The sequence below is a fragment of the Gossypium raimondii genome, chromosome 5 (assembly GCF_025698545.1).
Source record: "Gossypium raimondii isolate GPD5lz chromosome 5, ASM2569854v1, whole genome shotgun sequence".
NCBI lineage: Eukaryota > Viridiplantae > Streptophyta > Magnoliopsida > Malvales > Malvaceae > Gossypium > Gossypium raimondii.
The window spans coordinates 51,050,437-51,072,657 of NC_068569.1; the positions used below are offsets into that span (position 1 = coordinate 51,050,437).

The 22,221-nt window shown below is 28.1% G+C and overlaps 2 protein-coding genes and 1 long non-coding RNA gene across 3 annotated transcripts in view; 1 reads left to right on the top strand and 2 right to left on the bottom strand.

Moving 5' to 3' along the window:
• The window catches only part of LOC105767169 (putative pentatricopeptide repeat-containing protein At1g12700, mitochondrial), an 88,990-nt gene that overhangs the window by 53,515 nt on the left and 13,254 nt on the right, over positions 1-22,221 (bottom strand). The gene's annotated exons all lie outside the window — the stretch shown is intronic.
• Positions 4,351-6,402, bottom strand: LOC105766441 (pentatricopeptide repeat-containing protein At5g16640, mitochondrial-like). The gene is made up of 2 exons (XM_052630113.1): positions 5,845-6,402; positions 4,351-5,531 (listed from the first exon to the last, which is right to left on the bottom strand). Exons 1-2 carry the CDS (start codon positions 6,335-6,337, stop codon positions 4,756-4,758), a joined length of 1,269 nt encoding a protein of 422 aa, XP_052486073.1. The 5' UTR covers positions 6,338-6,402; the 3' UTR covers positions 4,351-4,755.
• LOC105766442 (uncharacterized) lies at positions 20,544-21,244 on the top strand. Its single transcript, XR_001125237.2, has 2 exons — positions 20,544-20,641; positions 20,939-21,244. It is a non-coding gene; the product is annotated as an uncharacterized LOC105766442 (long non-coding RNA).

Consider the following 22,221-nt stretch of genomic DNA (forward strand, 5'->3'; position numbering starts at 1 on the left):
TCATTCTGTAGTAATCAGAACTGATTGGTCACTTCAAAAACTTGTTGAAGTCTAAATTTGGGAAATTATGAGGGTGTGTGGTATTCCTATATATTGAATGAAAGAAAAATGATAGAGCTAGAATTTATCCAAGAAATGGAGGAAATTGTTAAGAAGATTCGAGATAGACTAAAGGCAGCTTCAATAGATAGAAATCGTATACAGATTTAAAACGTTAGGATATTGAGTATTCTATTGGCGACAAAATAATTTTAAAGTATCGTTTTGGAAGAAAATATTAAGATTAGGTCGAAAAGAAAAATTGAGTCCTCGTTTTATTAAGCCGTAAGAAGTTATAGGAAGAGTTGGGCCAGTTGCCTATTGCTTAGTATTGCCTCTGAAATTACAGAAGATTCATGATGTTTTTCATGTTTTTATGCTACGGAGATATCGATTAGACCGTTCTCATATTATTTCGACGGAATAAACAGGTTTCGTTAGTCGAAGTGTTGTGGAGAAGTCATAGTGTAGAAGAAACAATTTGGGAATCGGAAGAAACTATGAGATTTCAGTACCCCCATTTCTTTTTAGGTAAATTTCGAGGACGAAATTTATTAAGGCGGGGAGAAATGTAATGACCCAAAATTCACGGGCATCGAAAAAGTGCAATATCGAGCCTCTGTCTTAGTGAAATGGGTTTGTAATTAATTATTAGAAATATTTATGAGACTAGTGGTGTGCCTAATTAGATTCTAATTAGGTGAATTTAGCTTAATTAAGAGTAATTAGGAAAAAGAACTAAAGTGAATAAAGGGTAAAAGTTAAATTGTAGATTAAAAGAAAATAAAAAAGACCAAAATGACAAATAAGCCATTTAGCATAAGTCGGGCGGCAAACAAAGATTTTTGTTTGTTTAATTAATATAAATAAATTACTTATAAATTTAATTAAGTTAAATTATAATAACTATATTATAATTAATAAAATAAGGACAAGTGTATGATGATGATAAAACACATGTGTAATAAATATATGTAAACATTTGTAGTATAATTATTTATTTACTTATATTTTAAAACTAAAGATATTTATTATTAAATTAATTTATTATAAATATCATATTATGAATTGAATTAGAATAAAACCAAGTGTGTGGTGATAAAATATACAAATGTAATAATAGTATTTATTATTCAATTACTTTTTAAGTAAATAGATATTTATTATATTATATTGTTATTGTTATTGTTAACTAATATATATATATATATTAGTTATATTTTAATTAAAATGCACGGTAAGTAAAATTAAGTAAGCAATTGAAATGATAATATTGGTTTGAATGAAATTGATTCAAAAATGTTTATGGCTATTGAAGTTGAATGTGAACAAATTGGAAATTAAAAGTGATTTGAATTGAATCAAATTGAATTGAATGAAGAAAATACGTGAGTATTTGAAATGTATATTGATTGAAAAATAATTACTGATTTGAATTTGATTGGAAATGAATTAAAAATATGAATTGAATAAAAGTGAATTAAATTATGGTTATGTGTGAATATCTGAAATATGTATTGGTATTGAATTGTATATTGATTAGAAAGTGGAAAGTGAATTTCAATTGAATTGTGATTGAATCGAAAGTAAATTTGAAATAGAAAAAATGATTTGAACACCCTATTAACTAGTCGGGCTGAGTCGGATATAGTTGGCATGCCATAGGATTTAGAAGAGTACGGGATTTATCGGCTTTGCCGATCAGGCACTATATGTGTCGTATATCAGGCACTTTATGTGTTGTATTTCAGGCACTTCGTGTGTCGTTTCAGGCACTTTATGTGTCGTGTTAGGCACTTATGTGTCGTATACTGATCAGGTATTATGTATCGTTTTAGGCACAATGTGTCGTACTGGTGTGTTTGGTTGGATCCCTGTATCCGCCAAAGTTCGAGTCTTGTTAATAGGGGTAAATAAATGAATCAAAAAAAATTGAAAGAAATTGAATGATTTGTTTAATAAGTAAAAATGAGAAAATTTGAATAAATGTGATTGATTGAGCTATTGAAAGAAATGAGAAAGTGAAAATGTGAATTTGATATGTGAATTGGAAATTGAGATATGAGATTTGAAGGTATGAACCCAAGGTTCATAATTTGATTAAGATTAAATTTTTGACATATGATATTAGTAGATACAAATTGCAAAGGAATAGATATTGAATAAGTGATAAATTGTATGAATTGTATATGAATTGAAACAAGCTATTGAAATGAGATTGAAAAATTGCAATGAAATTGAAATAGTGAAGTATGGTATGAATTCAATTTGATACAAGATTTGAAATATTGCTTATCGTTACTATTGAACAAGTCGATTTAAAGTATGAGAAAATTTATGAATAATTGTAGGCATAATTTGAATGTATATTATTTATCCATAAAATGGATAATGATATAATGAATTGAAATGCATGAACCAAAGGTTTATGAAAAGAGAATTGTTATTGGTAAATGATATGTGAATTCCCAAAAAAAAATAGTGAAAATAAAGTGATTTGAAATAGTGAAATAATATTTGAATTTTAATTGAATACAAGTTATTGAAATTTATTTATGGATTTAATGTATGAATCGAGTATTAAAGACTATAATTGTAAATTGATTATAAAAGAACGAATTGACAATGGAAGTAATAATAGATGAATTATTAAAATGGAATGGGAAATTGAAATGAATTTGAAATAGTTATTGAAAGACTAATGACGTAAGGTCTCGGATATGAAATAGAATAAGTTATTGAGTTGAGATATAGAAATGAAATATATGAAATAATGATTTTATGAAATGGTTATTGATGAAATGCATGAAATGGATATTGATATAGTAAGAAGATATATAAGTTAAAATAAAGAGAAGCTATTTAAAATACATATCATTAAATTGAAATTAAAGTTTAAATGCATGAATGATTTATTAAAGGTAAAATAGTGGTAAGATTTAATGTGTGTGTATATATATATATATATTGTTTTTACTTTAAGTATTTGAATTATAGTAATACCACTGGGTGTATACTCAGCGTACGGTTTGTTTCCGTGCGCAAATTAGGTATAGAAATTTTTGAAGAGTTGAATTTGAGTTTGCAAGCTTTCATCTCATCACATCTTCAAATAATAACAGGGTATGTTTTAAAATTTTGAATAGAATGGCATGTACTTTGGAAAAATATTAAGCATGTTCCAAGTGTCCGTTTTTATATTCAAATATATTAGTAATTAGCCAAGAATTAATTTGGCACCAAATGTAATATTCCTATATCAGGTTCCTTGAGTCGAACATGGCATAGGGGTGTTACAAGTGTACTTACATATATATCTCTTGGCAGATACTCATACTAGCAGATCTTTAAGATGAACTTCATATGAATTCTACCTTTGGCGGATTCTCCTAGTGAAGTGACAACTATCAGATTATTTGGACAGATCATGACTTAAATTAACCTAGGCAACCTTATTACATACCATGAGAGCACTCTATCTTGACAAACAACTTATACTTTAGTTAACCTTTTCTATATAGTGTGAAACACTCAAATTTCACGGATACTATAGAATTTAAACATCTTTCATACATAGCATTGATAACTCGGTCTGATGAATACTTACTACTCATAATTACGAATACGCTAGATTTCCTATACTGACTGACTAATATGGCAGATTCACCCTTTAGATAACACTAATGGAAACTCTTTTTAGGAAAGAAGGGCCATTTTCATTTTCATTTTCTTGGAAAATGGTGAAGAAAACATGTTGGGATAAAAACATTGAAAATATTTTTTGAAAAATGAAAATAAAAATGTGAAAATTAGAGAATAAAAAAACACATTTTATTATTTTTGATAAAAATGGTTTAGAAAAATGGATTAGCACGACTCAAACTCAAACGACTCAAATGGATTTTACGATAGTTTTGGTAATTAAATAATGAAAAGAAATATCTTTTTCTGTTATGAAAATATTTATCTTGTGTCTGTTTCACTTGAAACAATTTCCAAAAAATGAGTTCAAGAAAACTTATTAAATACTGTAAAATGTTTTACATAAAATCATTAGGAAAATATTACAGTTTTCCGAAAAGCATACTATTTTCTGGAAATCATTTTCCAGAAAATGTTTTCAATCAAACAAACAAACCCCAAATTTGATTGAATTCCACACTTGGAGTTAAAAGTTCTGAGCAGCCGAAAATTATACTGATGCTATTGTCATTGCTACAGATATTGGTTTTCCCCCAAGTTCTTACCATTACCACCAACAAGATTCTCACTTACAACACAAAGTCAGAACAAAATCAACAATATTGAAAATAGACACTAAAACTCATTCTAGTTTCCCGAATCTTTTATCACTGTACAATGGTTATGTACAAACTGATTCACATTTGCAAGTTATGATCTTTACACAATTTGTGAAACATTTCAGAGCAAGATTGATTTATTACAGTATATGATAAGCTCCATAAATAAGGTGGCAGTGAATATATCTGCAGAAAAGCCCTTACCAACCATTTCCGTAAGAAGTTGTGTTGCCTTTGAGGTATAGCTGTTGCAAAGGAACCCCCGAATCATTACATTATAACAGCAGCTATTAGGCAAACAGTCATTATCTCCCATGCTCCCAAATAACCTGTATGCTTCATCTGGCAATCCCTCTTTACACAGTCTATTAATCATTACACAATATGTGTAAACATTCGGTTTTAAACCATTGTTTTAGAGTTGATGAAATAATTCCTTGACAACTTCGATATGCCCAGCTTTACAAAACCCATCAATTAGTATAGTATACGGGACAATATCAAGTTCCAACCCACTGGTTTGCATTGCTTGAAAAAGTTTCAATGCCTCTTCGATATGACCTGTTTTGCATAAACCATCCAGCAAAATCAAACAGGTTGCTATGACTGGAACTTGTCCAGAAGCAAGCATCTTTCTAAAAAGTTCACATGCAGTTGAAACTTTCCCTAACTGAAACATACTTTGCAAGAGAGTGTTGTATGTGAATATATTCGGGATTGGTCCCTTTTGAGATATTTCATGAAAGAGTTCCACTGCTTCATCTAACCTCTTACCTTTGCAATATCCATTGATCATGGTGCTGTAAGTAACTATATTAGGTGCACAACCCTTCTCAATCATCAAGTTGAAAACTCTTCTAGCTTTATCCATTTCATTCTGCAAGCAATGACCATTAACTAATGCACTATAGGTAACAACATTAGGCTCAATGCCTCGCTTTATCATTGCATCAACAATATCCTCAGCTTCAGAGACCATCCCTTCCTTGCAATGCGCATCAACCAATGTATTATACGTGACAACATCAGGCTCAAAGCCTTGCTTTCTCATTGTGTCAACGATCTCTACAGCTTTAGAAACCGTTCCTTCCTTGCAAAGAGCATCAACCAATGTATTATACGTGACAATATTAAGTGAAATATTGTTATCCAACATTTCATTCAAGAGCCTTGTTGCCTCCTCCTGCTGGCCTGAATTACACATACCATGAATTAAGCAAGTGTAAGTAATGATATTTGGTCTAATGCCCTTAACCTTCATTTCAGATAAGAGATTGAGAGCCTCCTGTAACAAACCGTTCTTACAAAGGCAGTCAATGACAGTGTTATATGCTACAATATTAGGTTCAAAACCTCTGCTTTCCATCAACCTTAGAAACCTAACAGCTCTATCAGTATTGCCGGTCTTAGACAACCCCTAGCATTGTACTGTAAAGAATCAAATCAGGTTGATACCCTTTTTCAGTCATTTCATCGAACATACAAACGGCCTCAGAAATCTTACCTTGATTACAAAGCCCATTAATCAAAGTTGAAAAAATTACAACATCAGGCTCAACACCTAACTCCAGCATTTTCCCCAAAACAGAAAACCCAAAATCAATTCGACCTAATTGACAAAAGCAATTAATCAAGATGTTCATAGAATAAACATCATGGGAAACGCCTAATAATTCCATCTGGCTACACATAGGAACAACAATGGCATAATGTTTCATTCTAACAATGGCTGCAAATAATTTAGTGAATTCCACAATTGAAGGCACTGGGTCCTTTTTAATCATCTTATTGAACAAACTCAAAGCATGATCAACATTATCGAAGTGGTGGTCTCTTTTTCCCTTTCCTCTAACAGGCATGGACATGGGTTTCTTACTTAGGCATTCGATGTAGGTAGCAATGGTGTTAGAAGAAGAAGAAAAAGAGTGGAAATTAGAAAGATGGCTTCCAGCATTAACAACGGAACGAAGAATAAAAGAAGAAGGAAGCTTACCCATATCTTGAAAGCAGAAATGGCAGCGGCAGTAGCAGAAGAAGTGTAAATTTTGGGTTGCGAAGTGGTGTTTGGGGAAAGGGTTGGGTTTTTTAAATTTTTTAACGTGAAATATTTAATAAAAAATTAAAGTTCAATTATTAATAATATTATCTTCCTTTTAAATTTAATAAAATTACTATTTACTTTTAAATGGAATTAACTTCAAAAGATTTTTAGACTAACTTTAATAAAATTTATTAAATTTAAATTTAAATTTTAGATTAACTTAAAAAATACTCTATTTTATAATTTATATTTTATCGATTTATCTAAGAGCGAGCAAAATTTGATTTGATTAAAACAATTATAAAATAAATATATAAGGAGATAAGTAATTAAAATTAAAACTAAAATTTTAAAAACTAAAAATATATAATTAAAATTAAGCAAATTTAAATACATGAACTAGATTCACAATCTAAATACAAAGACTATCAATAATGTGAATAGCGAAGATAATGTTTTGTTTTCTTAATTATATTTAATGTGGGACTTATTTTTATAATTAAGTTTTAAAAATGATTAAATGAGTCTCGCTTTTAATATATATACACAAAATATAAAAGAAAAACAAAGTATATAAAATTTTAATTATATTTAAAGTAAATATCATTTTAATTAATTTTAATAATAAATTATATTAATTAATAATTACAATAAAATAAATATTTATTTTAATTAAATTAACTCAATCAATCAAATTTATGAATTTATAAAATAAAGATAACATTACATTTGTTTATTTAAATTATCATTTTTTTATTTTTCATGTTGCAATAATACTTTTGAATTTTTTATGAACATACTAATTTGTATTTAATTTTTAAAATCATTTTAATATTATATATCCAAACTAATAAAAATATTTTATGTTTTTGAATTTTTTATAAAATTTGAAGTAAACCACCTCAATTTAAAAAACACTTTTAAGATATTTTAATTAATTCACCAAATAAATTTTATTGTGTAAGTTCAAGTTTCGACATTTGGCCTTTGCCTTTGCCCACGTGGATTTCAATTATATAAATTTCTATAAAAAAAACCTAAAATTCATATTTTTTTAACTCCTAACTCCTTAAATCACTACCCTGCTTGGTAGCCTCCTGCGGATAACTTGAAGCTTAATATTCATAGGTAAGGTAAGTATTGATCGAGTCGAGTCAAATCGAGTTAAAAAATTTTGAGTTAGTTAAGTTGATGAATTCTATTTTAGTAACCGTACTCAATTTGATTTTTTTCGAATCGAATCGAGTCAAATCGAGTTGAGTTAACAAATCCCATTATTTATACTTAATGTTCGTTTACATGGAGCAAGTAGATGAAGTACAAGATTAATTAACTACATAAACAGTATAATGGTTTTGCCTTTTAACTTAATTTAAATTTTCATAATTTTAGAGGGGGTAAAGTGTAATTTTACCTTTAATAATTTAAAATTTTAAAATTTTCTAAATGGCCAAAACAACAAATTTCCATTTTAGGGAGGCAGGGGCCCCTGCCAACCCCTCTAGATTCGCCTCTGGCACCAACACAGTTAGGGAAATTAAAGAAATCAATAAAATCAATAAAAATATGCATATGATGGGATTTGAATCCACATCAATTAAATTAGTAAAATCTATATTTACTACTCAACCAAAGATTCGTTTTAATATATTTTGTACATTTTATTTTAATATACACAATTTATTATTTTCTTCAATTGTAATATCGTACATATTTCATATGTTATTATGACTAATTAGATTCAAATATTACGTTTCATTGTTTTTGTATCTTATTTTAAACATATATGTGTTATCCAAATTCATGATTTTCACACGCATATGCATGTGTTAGTGTTCATTTGTATTAGAGTTGTGAAGAGAACACGAAAAACTTAGTCGATAAAGACATTTTTTTATATACAACATAAAAATAATACAAATACAAAAATATGTAAAAGTTTAAGTAAAACAAATTGCTAGCATATAAAATTTATTTAAAGAATAGACAACTATTCAATTTTCGGTTAAGTCGGTTTTAATCGACTTTATTGTTGGTTCAATTGATTTATAGATCAACTGGTCCAATCATTTATAAGATTGATACATTGATTAATTTTCTATCTAATCACTTGATCAAATTTTGAAAACTGTAAAATACCTTTAGATGGGATGAATATTATTTATTGAAAATTGTTTATATAAGGTGCTCGGATTACATATTATGAAATATATTTATGTCTAAAGAGTTGGTTATTAGATATAGTAAGACATATTACACTTTTAAGGGAAAAATCAAGATTCGAACTCTGAAAGTGATATTGTTAGAAGAGACAAATATAAATCTCGAACATGAACTTTAAAATAAACATGAAAAATATCAAAATAAAGTTATCTTATTTTCTACACCTAACGGTCCAAACATTGACTACGAAATAAGTGACCCTTTTATCTCAATGTGCCCACCAGTCCATTCAAATAAAATTTAATAAAACAAGTTTTTTTTTTAAGTAAACACCAAATTTTTGGGCAAAAGAAGTTACTAGAGACTGAATTTACAAAGAGTTTTTTATTTATCGAAATTAGGGTGTTAACTGTCGGTAATAATGGTTAATTCTTTCGTTATAGGTGTTCTCTAAAAAGTTATATTGCGAGTCTCAAGATTTAATTTTAGATCAATGAATACGATGGGCTTACACTATCTCAAGGCTCAACTAAGCTGTCAATTATCAAGTTGAAAATATTACTCAACTTGCGACAAATATTTGTATGGGATCCATGCATATGAAATTAAATAATACTAAAAAACCCTTTGCTCCAAATGATTAATACATATGAAAAATTCGTACATTTATTTGTATTTATATATTTCCAAAGAAAGAAGGTTTTCAAGTGCATGCACCTAAATCCTCATAATATAACAACTACAACAATAATCAACTTCTTTTTTTATAGTTGGGAATTAGGTTGGAAAAATTTTAAAAATTCTCAACTATTAACTCAAACTCAAAAATAGATATGTTTTAAATACTGAATCAATTTAGATAAATATAGCATGTGTTAATATCATGTTCAAGTCGACCCATGAACACCTCTAATGATCATCATTTACTTTTATTATTAAAAATTAAATTATGACATGCTCATGACCAGGCTAAGTTAGAACAATTTTTTAGGGCAAATGAAATTTTAATTCTTTATAGTCTATATCTTTATAATTTTAAAGAATTAAATTGAATTTTATAATTTTAGGGGACCAAAGTGCAGTTTTATATTTACTAATTTAAAATTTTAAAAAAAAATTAAGACCGTAGATAACAATTTTACATTTTAGGGGGCCAAAGCCGTGCTAGCCCCCCTAAATTCTCCCTGCTCATGACCTAGATAAAAAATAATGTTATATATATATATATATATATATATATATATATTTATAATAAAAAATTAGTTGAAATGATAAAGTTGAGGTTTTGATATTTTGATATCTTTAAATCATATCGAAATATGTGTGAGTTTTATTATATATTTAAATTTTTTATATTATTTATATAAAAATATAAAACGACAAAAACAACTTAATAATGCTTTTTACTTTTAAATAAATGTATTTTTTAGTCTTTTCTTAACTGAGTCAATATTCAATTAATTAGCAATATCTAACTCAACCAAAAATTTAATAATAGTATATATATCAATCACTTTCCTTGTCAGACTTTAAAGATGTTGGCCAAATAAGATTGGATCACATCTAGATTTCTTTTCTAAGTGAAGGAAGCAAATTAAAATTTTAGTTTATTATTTAAGATAATATTAAAAATAAAATTATTTTATAATTAAATTTATATAAAATGTTTCTATTTATTAAATATGAATTCCAATGACTAGTTTAAATATTGTTGAATTTTTTAAATATATTTTATTTTTATAGAAAATATATATTGAATTTTAGATTTTCATCCATGAGATTAATAGGAAGTTTTGTCTTAATTGGTTGGTTAAATTTATCTTAATTGATTATTTTTGAACAATTTCATTATAAGTTATGGTTATATCTGTTTTTTTATAGAATGTCTAGAATTAATTACCCATAGTCCCTCTTTAACCCATAAATAAGAGGATAATGCACTTAAGCGCACTCGAACTCACATCCTCCTGTATTAACAATAATGATCATGCCAATAGAACTAAGGATAGGTTTGAATGAGCGGTGCATTTAACTGTGATTAGTGTAAAAACAGCGGTAGAGATGAGATTAGATATTGTAGCAATATTATAGCGTAAGACAAAAAGCAAGCTAAACGCACTGCACCGCACCCAATTGCCCATCCAAACTCACCCTAAGACACAATCCTCATCTCAGTTGGATCTTTGAATATATTATATTATCATGACCAAATATAGAAGAGATTTTAGGTGAACTATATATTGCAAATTAAAGGGTTTTCAATTTACTAAAATAAATTGACAATTAATTTATAAAAAAAACACTATTTTAAAGGTTTTTTCTCACCTATATTTAGGGTTTTCTTTGGACTTTTTGGCTTGTGGTTACATCATTTAGTTTGGTCAACTTGACTTTTTATTTTATTTTTCTCATAAATTTTTTAATGTATACATTCTTTTTCTTCTTGCTTTTATCATTTTCCTTTTAAAAATTAGTTTTGATAGAAATATATATGATATTAAAGTCAAGTGGTTGAAAAAGGGTGCAAATAAATAACTATACATTTTTTTTTCAAATGAAAAAAAGTATAATTCATGTTGTGTACCGTGATAAAAGACTTCCATTGAAATAAAATATCGATAGACACTAATCTTGTAGAAGCCCAAATTTTCCCAGGCCTATACCAAACAAACAGCCCATATAAACAAAAAATTAATAAACAGTCCATGACCCAAAACCCAAATTACACCCGGGGCCCATTACAAGCGAACCCAAATAAAACCCAAACCCGAATGGCTCAATACCCTTCAGCCCAAACCAATACCCAATCCCGAAAACCAAAGTCAACTTAGGGTTTTAGTGTCTGAAACCCTAAGCGCCGCCTGCTTCAGACCTTTGGTCTTCTGCCGCCACCACCGCGCGTCTGTCACCGCCACTGTCGTCCATCAATCATCTACAGGAAATATACACGCAAGCAGCAAATAACACGGCAAAAATAGCATAAAAATAGAAGGAAATCGACTATAAAAGGCCGGATTTCCCCCTGTATTTCTTCTTCTCTTTTTTCAGGAGATCAATACAAAAAAGCAGATTAAAGAAATAGAAAGGTTGATCCCAAAGTTTTTCTTTCTTGTTCTGTTCTTGCGCATTTCCTTTCACTGTTATTAGTATTTTTTTTACTTATTTTCTTTATCATTTTAAACTAAAAGAAAGTGAAAAGAAAAAGAGGGAGAGGGTACCCACCGGTTTCGAAAGCCTGTCGCCGGAACTCCTTTCCAGTGTTGGAATCGGACCGAGAGGGGTACGAGGACCCCTCTTTTTTCATCTTTCCGGAACTAAAGGGAACAGATTTCTAGCGGGGTTTGAAGGTGGAGTTAAAAACCCAGTTTTTGAAGGCGCCAACCACCGCCTGCGGTGGGGTCACGGCGGCCTTTGGCCTGGAAGCCCGACGGTTGGACTTAAAGAGGGAGAGAACTGAGAGAGTTCTCTGTTTTAAAAATATATATATAGAATAAGAATGTTTTTTTGTTTTGTTTTTTTGCTATTTATGCAGGCCACCATACGGCGCCGTTTTGAGCCTGAGTATTGTGGCCAAAACGACGCCGTTTCACCTAATACCCGTGACCCGACTCGTTGGTCCTTAGGATCCGCGTGTTTCTGCGGTGAAGGGGTTATTTGCAAAAAAGGCCCTTCCTCTTTTGAGCTGTGGTGCAATCAGGCCTTCATGGTTTTTGTAATTTTGGCCATATAATTTTCCGATTCTTTTCTTTTAGTCCAGATTATTAGAACACTGTGTTTGGGGGCTGGGAATATTTCCCAGTTGGTCCCTCATCCCCTAAGCGCATTTCATTTTAGTCCTGAGCCATCTTCTTCGTTTATTTGTGACTCTGACCCCTAAATTTCGGTCCGTTTTTAATTCGGTCCTTAATCTATTTATTCATTTATTTTTTTATTTTATTAAAAGAGACAACAAAACAATTTTATTTAACATTTCATTTAATGTTATTTACATACTTTCGTTATTATTTTTTAAATTTTTTTCCTTTTTTTGGTCAATATTACTTAGGTTTTATTTTATTCATCTTTTATTTGATCCTTTTATTAATTTTAACCGATTATCACTGCAACCTTATTCTATTATTTATTCGTTGTTTTCATGCATTCTAAACATTTAGGTTTATTAGTGTTGTTATTTCATTACTGCTATTGTTACATTATTCCTTGCATTATTATTATTCATATATTAGCATTAATATTTGTTGGTTTTAATGTTGTATGTATATTTTATGATGATGTATGTTATGTCATTATTACTATTGTATTTCATGACTCATTATTTATTCTTTAATTATTCTATAAGTATAGTTATCTTATGTTATTATCGTACTTTACATTATATGAAATAATTGTTTGCCTTCACATGATATTTGTATAAATTAAATTTATGTCTCGTTAAATATTTACTCAAAATTCAAAAAGAAAATTTTCAAAAATAAAATAACATTTTGCATCTAGAAACTCAAGAAAATCGTACCCTAACTTACGGGGTTCCGATTTTCTCGAAAATTTAAATACATGAATCACTTCAAACCAAGTTTTAAATCTCATCGGGGATTAATAAAATTTTGTGTCCTAACTCACGGGACATAATCCTTTTTTTATTAAAACCCGAGATAATCAAACTCTTCTAAAATAAAATTTTTCGGCATTATTTCTCTTATCGGGAAGTTTAGATACCGCGTCCTAACTTACGGGATGTGATTCTTTTCCTCGTATAACGTGAAAACATGCCCCTTTTCCCAAAATTTTTCAACATTTAATATAAGGATCGTATTTTTAAAATTCTTCCAAGTTTTTAATTTTCGACATTAAGACATTAACTAATCAATTAGGTACCAATTTTGGGCGTTACGAGGGTGTTAATCCTTCCTCGTACGTAACCGACTCCCGAACCCGATTTCTGAATTTCGTGGACCAAAATCGTTGTTTTAATAAAATCAAACCGTTTATTAAAAATAACCACTTTTCGAGGTGATCCAATCACACCTCATTAAAAAGGATTGGTGGCGACTCCCGTTTTTTTTTGTTTTCGTCAAAACCTAAGTTGACCCCGTTTTCAACCAAAAAAATGGTGTCAACAAATCTCAAATTCAATCCTCAAACAAGTCTTTCTATTATCATAATAAGTGGTATAAAATATTTATATTTTTGGAGAAGGATTCACTTATATCGGTGTAAAAGTAAAGTTGTTTTATGTTCTTTCATATATTTTTGTATGATTAAAATTTTAACGATCTAACTGTTGAATTTATCAATATAATTGTACTTGTTACGCATGTAAATTTTCTATCCAAATCGGTATCTTTATCATATTGATTTAAAACACTATATCTATTAATATTTATTGAGCGTATGTATTTTTTACATAAAATAAATAGTTAGAAATTTTAGTTTATATCAACTTTTACATGCAAGATCTCTATAAATGAAATATGAAATATGACGGTTAGATCATTAAAATATTAATCGTACAAAAGATACAAAAAATGTCAAACAACTTTAGTTTTACATTTAATTTTATATCTTATACCGGTGTAAGTAGATCCTCCCTATCATTTTATTATTAATATGTTATTTTAATTTTAAATAAAAAACATTTTAACTTAATGACCAAATTAAAGTATTGAAAATTTAAATTTAAAATTGAGTCTCAACATTGTTATTAAGCTATACATATGAGATTTAGGGTTGATTTAGTTTGAAGAAGCAAAACATCATTGCCATATTGAACTTGCAAAAGATTTTCTCTTCCTGTTGATGTTGCCAAGTTTGGAATAGGTTCTCTTCTTATATTGTTGAAGATGCAAATGTTCTTCCTACCATGTTGATGTTGAAAATTGGGGATGGATCCCCCCTAAATGTTGAAATCTTTCACAATATTGAGGTTGTAAAAGTCTTCTCACTGTGTTGATGTTGCAAAACTTAGAGTTGTTCCCCCTCTCACTATGTTGAAATTGTAAAAGGTCTTCTTGGCATTCGAAACAGATCCACCTTGGTCATCACGAATGCCACTCACCTTGCTATATACTTCGAGGTTGGAAAAAAAAATTAAAATGTCGATCTTGAAAAAAAATTGAATTGATCTTCGTCTTGCCATGTAAATATTGAAAAAAATTAAGATTGATCTCCACTAAGCCATGTTGAGGTTGAAAAAAAAAACCCGAAACAAATCTCTTCTTTGTCACGTCATATGTCAAGTTGAAATTATCATGTGATAAAACTAAAAATATCATGGTAAAATGATGACATCATATAAGTGTCATTATTTTTAATTAATTTAAAATAATTAAGAGACAAATATTAAATTTTATATTGTTAGTAATTAAAAATAAAATAACAAAGTGATAATATCAAATGATTAGTTTATCTCTAATGAATTAAATTAACAAGAGATAAATAATAAATAAAAAGATTTTAAATTCTTGCAACAATCAAATGTGTAAGAAATCCATATTAATCATGTAATTGACACTACAAAAAGGGTCACTCTAAGCCATTTTGGATCCACAAATTCAAAGAACTTAAATAATCTTTGTAGAATTCTCTAAAGAAGTTGAGAAACTTGAAGAAATTTTGAAGAACTTCGCATCATGTTGAAAAAAAGTTGCCTTCCAATCCAATTTAACCGTGGAGAAGAAGCCAAAAACCATTTCCTTTCGATCCAAATCAACTAAATAAAAGAGGTCCAAACTCGTGCCAAGAACAAGTTGCCATGACACTTGAAGCAATCCAAATCCATCCAAGATCAAGTCAAAACGATCCTTGAATTGAAATCAATCCACGAAAATGAATCAAAGGATATTTTTCTTTGTATTCTAGAAATTTTCAGAAATTATAACATTTTTTTAATATATTTTTAAATTTTATTTAGGTTAATATCATCAAATTAAATGACATCAAACTTAATTTGACTATAAAACTAAATAATAGTGACATCAAGAATGACAACTAGTTGATTACTTGAATCAATTGAATTTGAATTAACAAATTTGTCTAAAATTTTGAATTCATTTATTATCAACAAATTATCCGTCATTAGATATTCGAATACCAAAAAAATCAATTTTCAAATATTTAATGCCACAAAAACCCAAATTTATATACACTAAAGAATAATAAAGTTTTAACAATAATACGATTAAAGTGACTCAATGTCGCAAATACTCTAACCATTAAACTAACATACGGGGTTGGATTTAAGTAGGTTCCTACTATGGAAAAGTTTCAATGTTAGGGGTATGGGTTAGGGTTGGTGAGTTAAATTAAGGTAAAAAATGTAAAAAATGTTTGAGGAGATATTAAGTGGGACCAATTAAAAGATACAGTCGTGGGGTAAGAGCGAGAGGTGGGGCGGTCAATGCGGAACCCTTTCCATTATTTATTTCAATAATAACTCTCATGAAACATCTTTGTAAGATTCAAACTCTTTGTATCTCGTACCACTTCGGAATCTTCAATCTTTATCAAACCCATCATAATTTTATGATTTAATAATTAAGATAAAATAGATATATTTCGATATCTTCCAATAAGTTCATGATCAAAGTTGGTGGAGATCTAAATAAACGTATCAAAGAACTACCTATATCAGTGTATTTAGTCATGTGATCAACAACACCATTAAGAGTTCTCGGAACATGTTGGATACGAATCTCCTATTTCCGACGCAAAACTTGATGTAACAATCGCAGTTCCACTATATTACTACTAGCTCCTCCATCAAACAAAAGTAATTCAACCAACAAAGCATTATCACACTCAACTTCAACGTTCAAACATCGCTCTTGTTTCAACTTTAAGGACTGACTCGTTACAGAAACTCATCGCATAGCCCCATAACCAATTTTTTTTCTTTAAAAACTAATAAAAATATACATAAAATAAAAAAAAATTTATCAATCAATTAAAATTTTATTTTAATATTTTTATACATATTTTATTACTTCTATCAATTGTATATATTAATTTAGTAATCAATTATATATATAGAATTTATCGTAATGAGTAAATGTTGTACATATTTTATTGTTTTATTAAAAAATAGATAAATTAATTTAAAAGTTAAATTAATAGATAAATCAAAAACTTCCATTGAAATAAAATATCGATAGACACTAATCTCAAATTCAATCCTCAAACAAGTCTTTCTATTACTTATATCGGTATAAATTAGAAATCGGTTTCCAAAATTAAAACTCTAAAATTTCCACTATAATGTGATTTGGTGGTTTTTCTGTAAAATAAGTGTTTTTTCGAACATGAGATTTTCCAAAAATATGTAAGAGTTTTGCCAAACTTATATTTTTGACATACACACTGAGTTAGATAAAATCAGAAATTTTCTTAAGAGTTAATGTAATTCCTCAAGATCTAGTCATAATGTCTACGTCAAGTGTGGGGTGTTACAAAACGCATTCCTTGAAGCTTCCTCCCCAAGACCTCCTCTTACATATTGCTTGAACCATCAATACCTAATTTAAACCATGATTATAATTTACACAAATTAATAAATATTGTATAAAAAATAAAAAATATTTTTAATTAAATATAATAATTATTAATATTATTAAATATAATATTTTTTGTTAGAAAAAAATATTTTCTTTAACATATTGTTTTCTTAAATCTCGTTTAGTTTATCTTGTTTGATGAACTCAATTAATTAAATTACTTTAAGTAAAAAAACTTAATATTTATATAATTAAAATATCATAATTAATATGAATTTATTTTATAAGATGGGATATAATTATATTTAGTACAAATTATATTATAAAAACATATATACATACATGTTTAACTACATATAATACATCAACTGTTATACATACATAAAATATGAATATATAGTAATTATTATACAATTATGATATTATAATGTACTTTCTTTTATTAACAATATGCAACCTAAACCGTAAATGTATTATAATATATACAATTAACATGATGCAAAAGAACAATTCATGACATTGACTTCAATTAGGGTTAAATCGAATTTCTCACAAATTAGGAGAAAGAAAGACAAAAACTGGCATAGGATTGAAAATACTTTGCAGAGGTCATTAAGGTGGTGAAGCAAAAGGTTGGGATTAAAATAGTTAATTCAATCATATAATTTTATCATTGTAATGATTTTCGAAATATAAATTTAAGGGAATATTGAATATTTTCAAAAGTTTTGGCCCATTAGGCACCATTATTGTCCTCCCCTAAAAAAATCAAGATTTTTTTAACAATATGAATATATAGTAAATATTATACAATTATGATATTATAATGTACTTTCTTTTATTAACAATATGCAACCTAAACCTTAAACGTTAACTAATTTATGGTGATTATAATATATACAATTAACATTATATAGTTAAGGTAGATTATTAATGATATGTATTCATATATACAACTATGTTCTTATAATGTACATTCTTTATATTAATGATATATGTAAGCTTACACCCTAAGCGAGTATCTAATTTTATGGTAGATTATAATATATACAACTATGTTCTTATAATGTACATTCTTTATATTAATGATATATGTAAGCTTACACCCTAAACGAGTATCTAATTTTATGGTAGATTATAATATATACAACTATTTTTCTTATCTCGATGCGATGCTCGAGTTTAGTTGTACGTATCAATTAAATATATTACATGTATTTGTGTAACGTTTTAAAATTTTATGATCGAGAAAGTAAAAGATACTCACTTGGCTACATAATTTTAATCTAAACTAGATTTTATTGATTATTTTATAAAATAATTAATATTATTATGAGGATATTTTTTCACTTTAAATTAGTAAGATCTAGAAAAACTCATTTGATGGTATTCAAACCCAAAACACCATGATATTTAACATTTTAATTTTATGATTTCATGGAAGTCTGATTTGTTTTATATTATTTTTAAAAATATATATTTGTTAAATAATTTCTTTCAACCACATCCTAATTATGCCATAATCTAAGATCATATTTATTAACTATATTATGTTTGTATTGTATTTTTATACTTGTGTTCTAAATTATAATATTCAAATTAAAAGTAATAAATAGCAAAATCTAACATAAACCACTAGCGGTGCGTTTAATTTGTCGAATCTTTGATTATGTTTCGCAATAAAATTACGAAAATCTAAGTGTCGAAACCATTTTTGAAAACAAAAATTAGTTATCGACTTTAAAATGAGAATTGGAGTCGTCACCGATCCTTTATTGAGGTGTGATCGACTCACCTTAAAAAAATGATTTTGGTCTACGAAATTTGAGAAAACGGGTTTGGGAGTTAGTTATGCACGAGGAAGGGTTAGCACCCTCGTAACGCCCCAAAATCGGTACCAAATTGATTATTTAATGTCTTAGTGTCAAGGGTTTAAAAAAATTAAAAAAAAAAAACTCAAATGATGAAATCTGAAAAGGAAGATCAATTGTTTAAGTCAGACGAAAAAATCGAGACCCAATACGTTATAGTACAATTTCTCAAAATCCCCAAACTTAAATATCGCTTTTTTTTATAAGAAAATCTTCATCTCGAGAAAGCAATATGTCATGCCCAATACATTAGAACACAACAGGTTAAATTCCCGAAAATAATTTTTATATTTATGCGTTTTGAAAAAGATATTCTCGATTATTTAGGTTTAACAAGGAAAATTGGAACCCAATACGTTAGGGCTCAATCTTCTCGAAAATCCCAAATACCGAATATCACATTATCTTGAAAGCCTTTGAACAAAAATTATTTTAATGCTTTAATGAAATTAAACATATTTTCTTTAAAAGCATGATAAAATGTTAATATACAACATGAAACACATACTTTAATTTAAATTATATATGTATATGTATTTACAAAATATATATATATATATATAAATATGATATATAAGTAAATTTTGAAAATATGTATATGCATATATTAAAACATCTATATATAAGTATACATATATATAAAAATATGAAATACACAAACAACAAAAACACAAAAAAATAATTATTCCAAAAAGGGTACGTATATACATATAATTGAAAATGCATGTATATGTGCACGGATTATGAAATATAAAAGATGTATATGTATTATAAAATGTCAATGCATATAAAAGTCATGAAAATAAAATATATATAAAATATGTACATGTATTTACAAAAATAAAAATGTATGAGTATAATATATTAGTAAATTATGAAAATATGGATATATATGTATATATATATATATATAATGCGGAAAATATATTTATAATAGTTTTAAATAGTGTATGAATATATATATATATATATATATATATATTATAAAATGTATATATAATTATGAATTATAAAATATAGAAAATGTATAAACATTATAAAATGTATACGTACATACATATTTGTGAAGGAAAAATAAAATAAAATAAAAGCATGTTTAGATATATATAGGTACGTATATAAAATGTAATATATATATATATATAAAATGTAAGTATATGTATGTATGTATATACAAATTATAAAAATAATATACGTATATTTTAAAAAAAGTTTCATAAATACATGGTTATAATAATTATTATTATAATAATAATTTAAAATACTAATAATAATAATAGTGTAAAAATGACAGAAGGATCAATTTGTAATCCAAACAGAAATTTAAAGGCAAATTCGAAATAAACATAAATGCACGAACTCCATTGAACACGCATACAACAGATGGGGATCAAAAGGGAAATTAATCCATTCTCCCGAAACGCTGCGTTTCAATAAGGACCGAAGTGAAACAAATATAAAACATGTGGCTAAATTTAAAAAAATTGATTTAAACACCCCTCAAAGAACAGAGGACCAATTGCGCAAATGGCCCATTTTAAAGAAATGCGCGGATCCTCCCCGGGTCGGATCGGGTTGGCACACGGGCATGGGTTATACGACGCCGTTTTGCAAATCAAATAAAACCCTTTTTCAAACCCTAAATGAATCCCTATTTCAATTGCAGCCACAGGGTCCGTCCCCTCCCTGCTCCTCACGCCGAAAACCAGCAAGAATGCCGACAGTGCGCCTATGCTGGTAAGAAACTTCTCTCCTTCCCTCGTTTATTCGTTTTTAAAAAACAGGAGGACAATAAAATAAAAACAAAAAAATAGTAAAAAGGAAAAGGAAAAAAAAAAAGGGAACCGATTGGTCACCTTCCAAAAAATTGTTTCTTTTGATTCTTTATTTCTGCGTTTTTGGATCTCCGATCTTTTTCCTCCTTTTACAAAAATCCATTGGCTTTTTATAGCCAAATCTTTACATAGAAAATAAAATATTTTACAATTTGTTGTTGTATATTCGGTCACTTCCACTGTTCGTGGTTTGTTGCAGGTGAAGGAGAAGTGGAAACGGGCGTTGTGCAGGGCTGCTGAACGTGTGAGCAACGACGTGGGCAGTGGGAACAGTTGCTGCGGCGTGGGGTGGCTGCTGCTAACTGCTGCTTAGGGTTAGGCTAGGGTTAGATTTGGATTTGGGTTAATGACTAGGGCCTTATTGGGCCAAATGTATTTGGGCTGTGTAAACGGTTTTGGGCCCGGGCAACAATTGGGTATTACAATAAGATTACGGCTGCAGTGTAAAATACCTTATTTGGTTCATTTGCTTGGAATGAAAGATTCGTGTATTCGATTGATGAAATTTAGGATTACCTAAAAGCAAATTTTACTATATTTTCATTGTTAATATTTTTTTTTACAAGTTCACTTCTTTAACTTTTTTTAGTCTCAGTTTTTACAAAAAGTTATAGTAACTTAATAATTCACCATTTTATCGTATGAATTCAAATGAACTGCCATTAGACCTAATTATGATAACTTATTTATATGATTTATGAATTCAACCAGCAAAAATGTTGGGTTTTGAAATCAACATCTTTCACTTTTTCATGTTAAAAACATGATGCAAAGGAACAATTCATGACATCGACTTCAATCAGGATACAATCAAATTTCTCACAAATTAAGGGAAAGAAAGACAAAAACTGGCATAGGATTGAAAATACTTTGCAACCTATATCTGATGAGGTCATTAAGGTGGTGAAGCAAAAGGTTGGAATTAAAATAGTTAATTCAATCATATAGGTCGAAATATAATTTTACCATTGTAATAATATTTGAAAATACAATACGATAGGATACAATACTATACTATAATTTTATTTTATTTTTAAAATGTCACCTTGCTTTAAAGAGTTAACACATGAGGTTAAAGAGTCTAAATCCATATAAATCTCATTAAAAAATTCAATGATGTATTTTGAGACTAAATTTTAAGGGTTTAATTATAATTTTTTTAAAAAATAGGAGTGTAATGATAATATTTTAAAAGAACTGAGGGTTTGATTACAATTTTTAAAAATTTGCGGATTAATGAATTTTAAAAAAAGGAGAGTTTAATTAAAACTTTCAAAAAAATTTAAGGGAACATTGAATATTTTCAAAAGTTTTGACCCATTGGGCACCATTAGTGTCCTCCCCTAAAAAAACCAAGATTTTTTTTTTTGTGGGATCAAAGCAAATATCAAATCCTAACCCTATGTAATAACTATGGATGAAGAAAAGAAAGAGAAGAAAAGGGAAAAAATTAGAAGAATAAAGAAAAGAAGTAATGTGGTT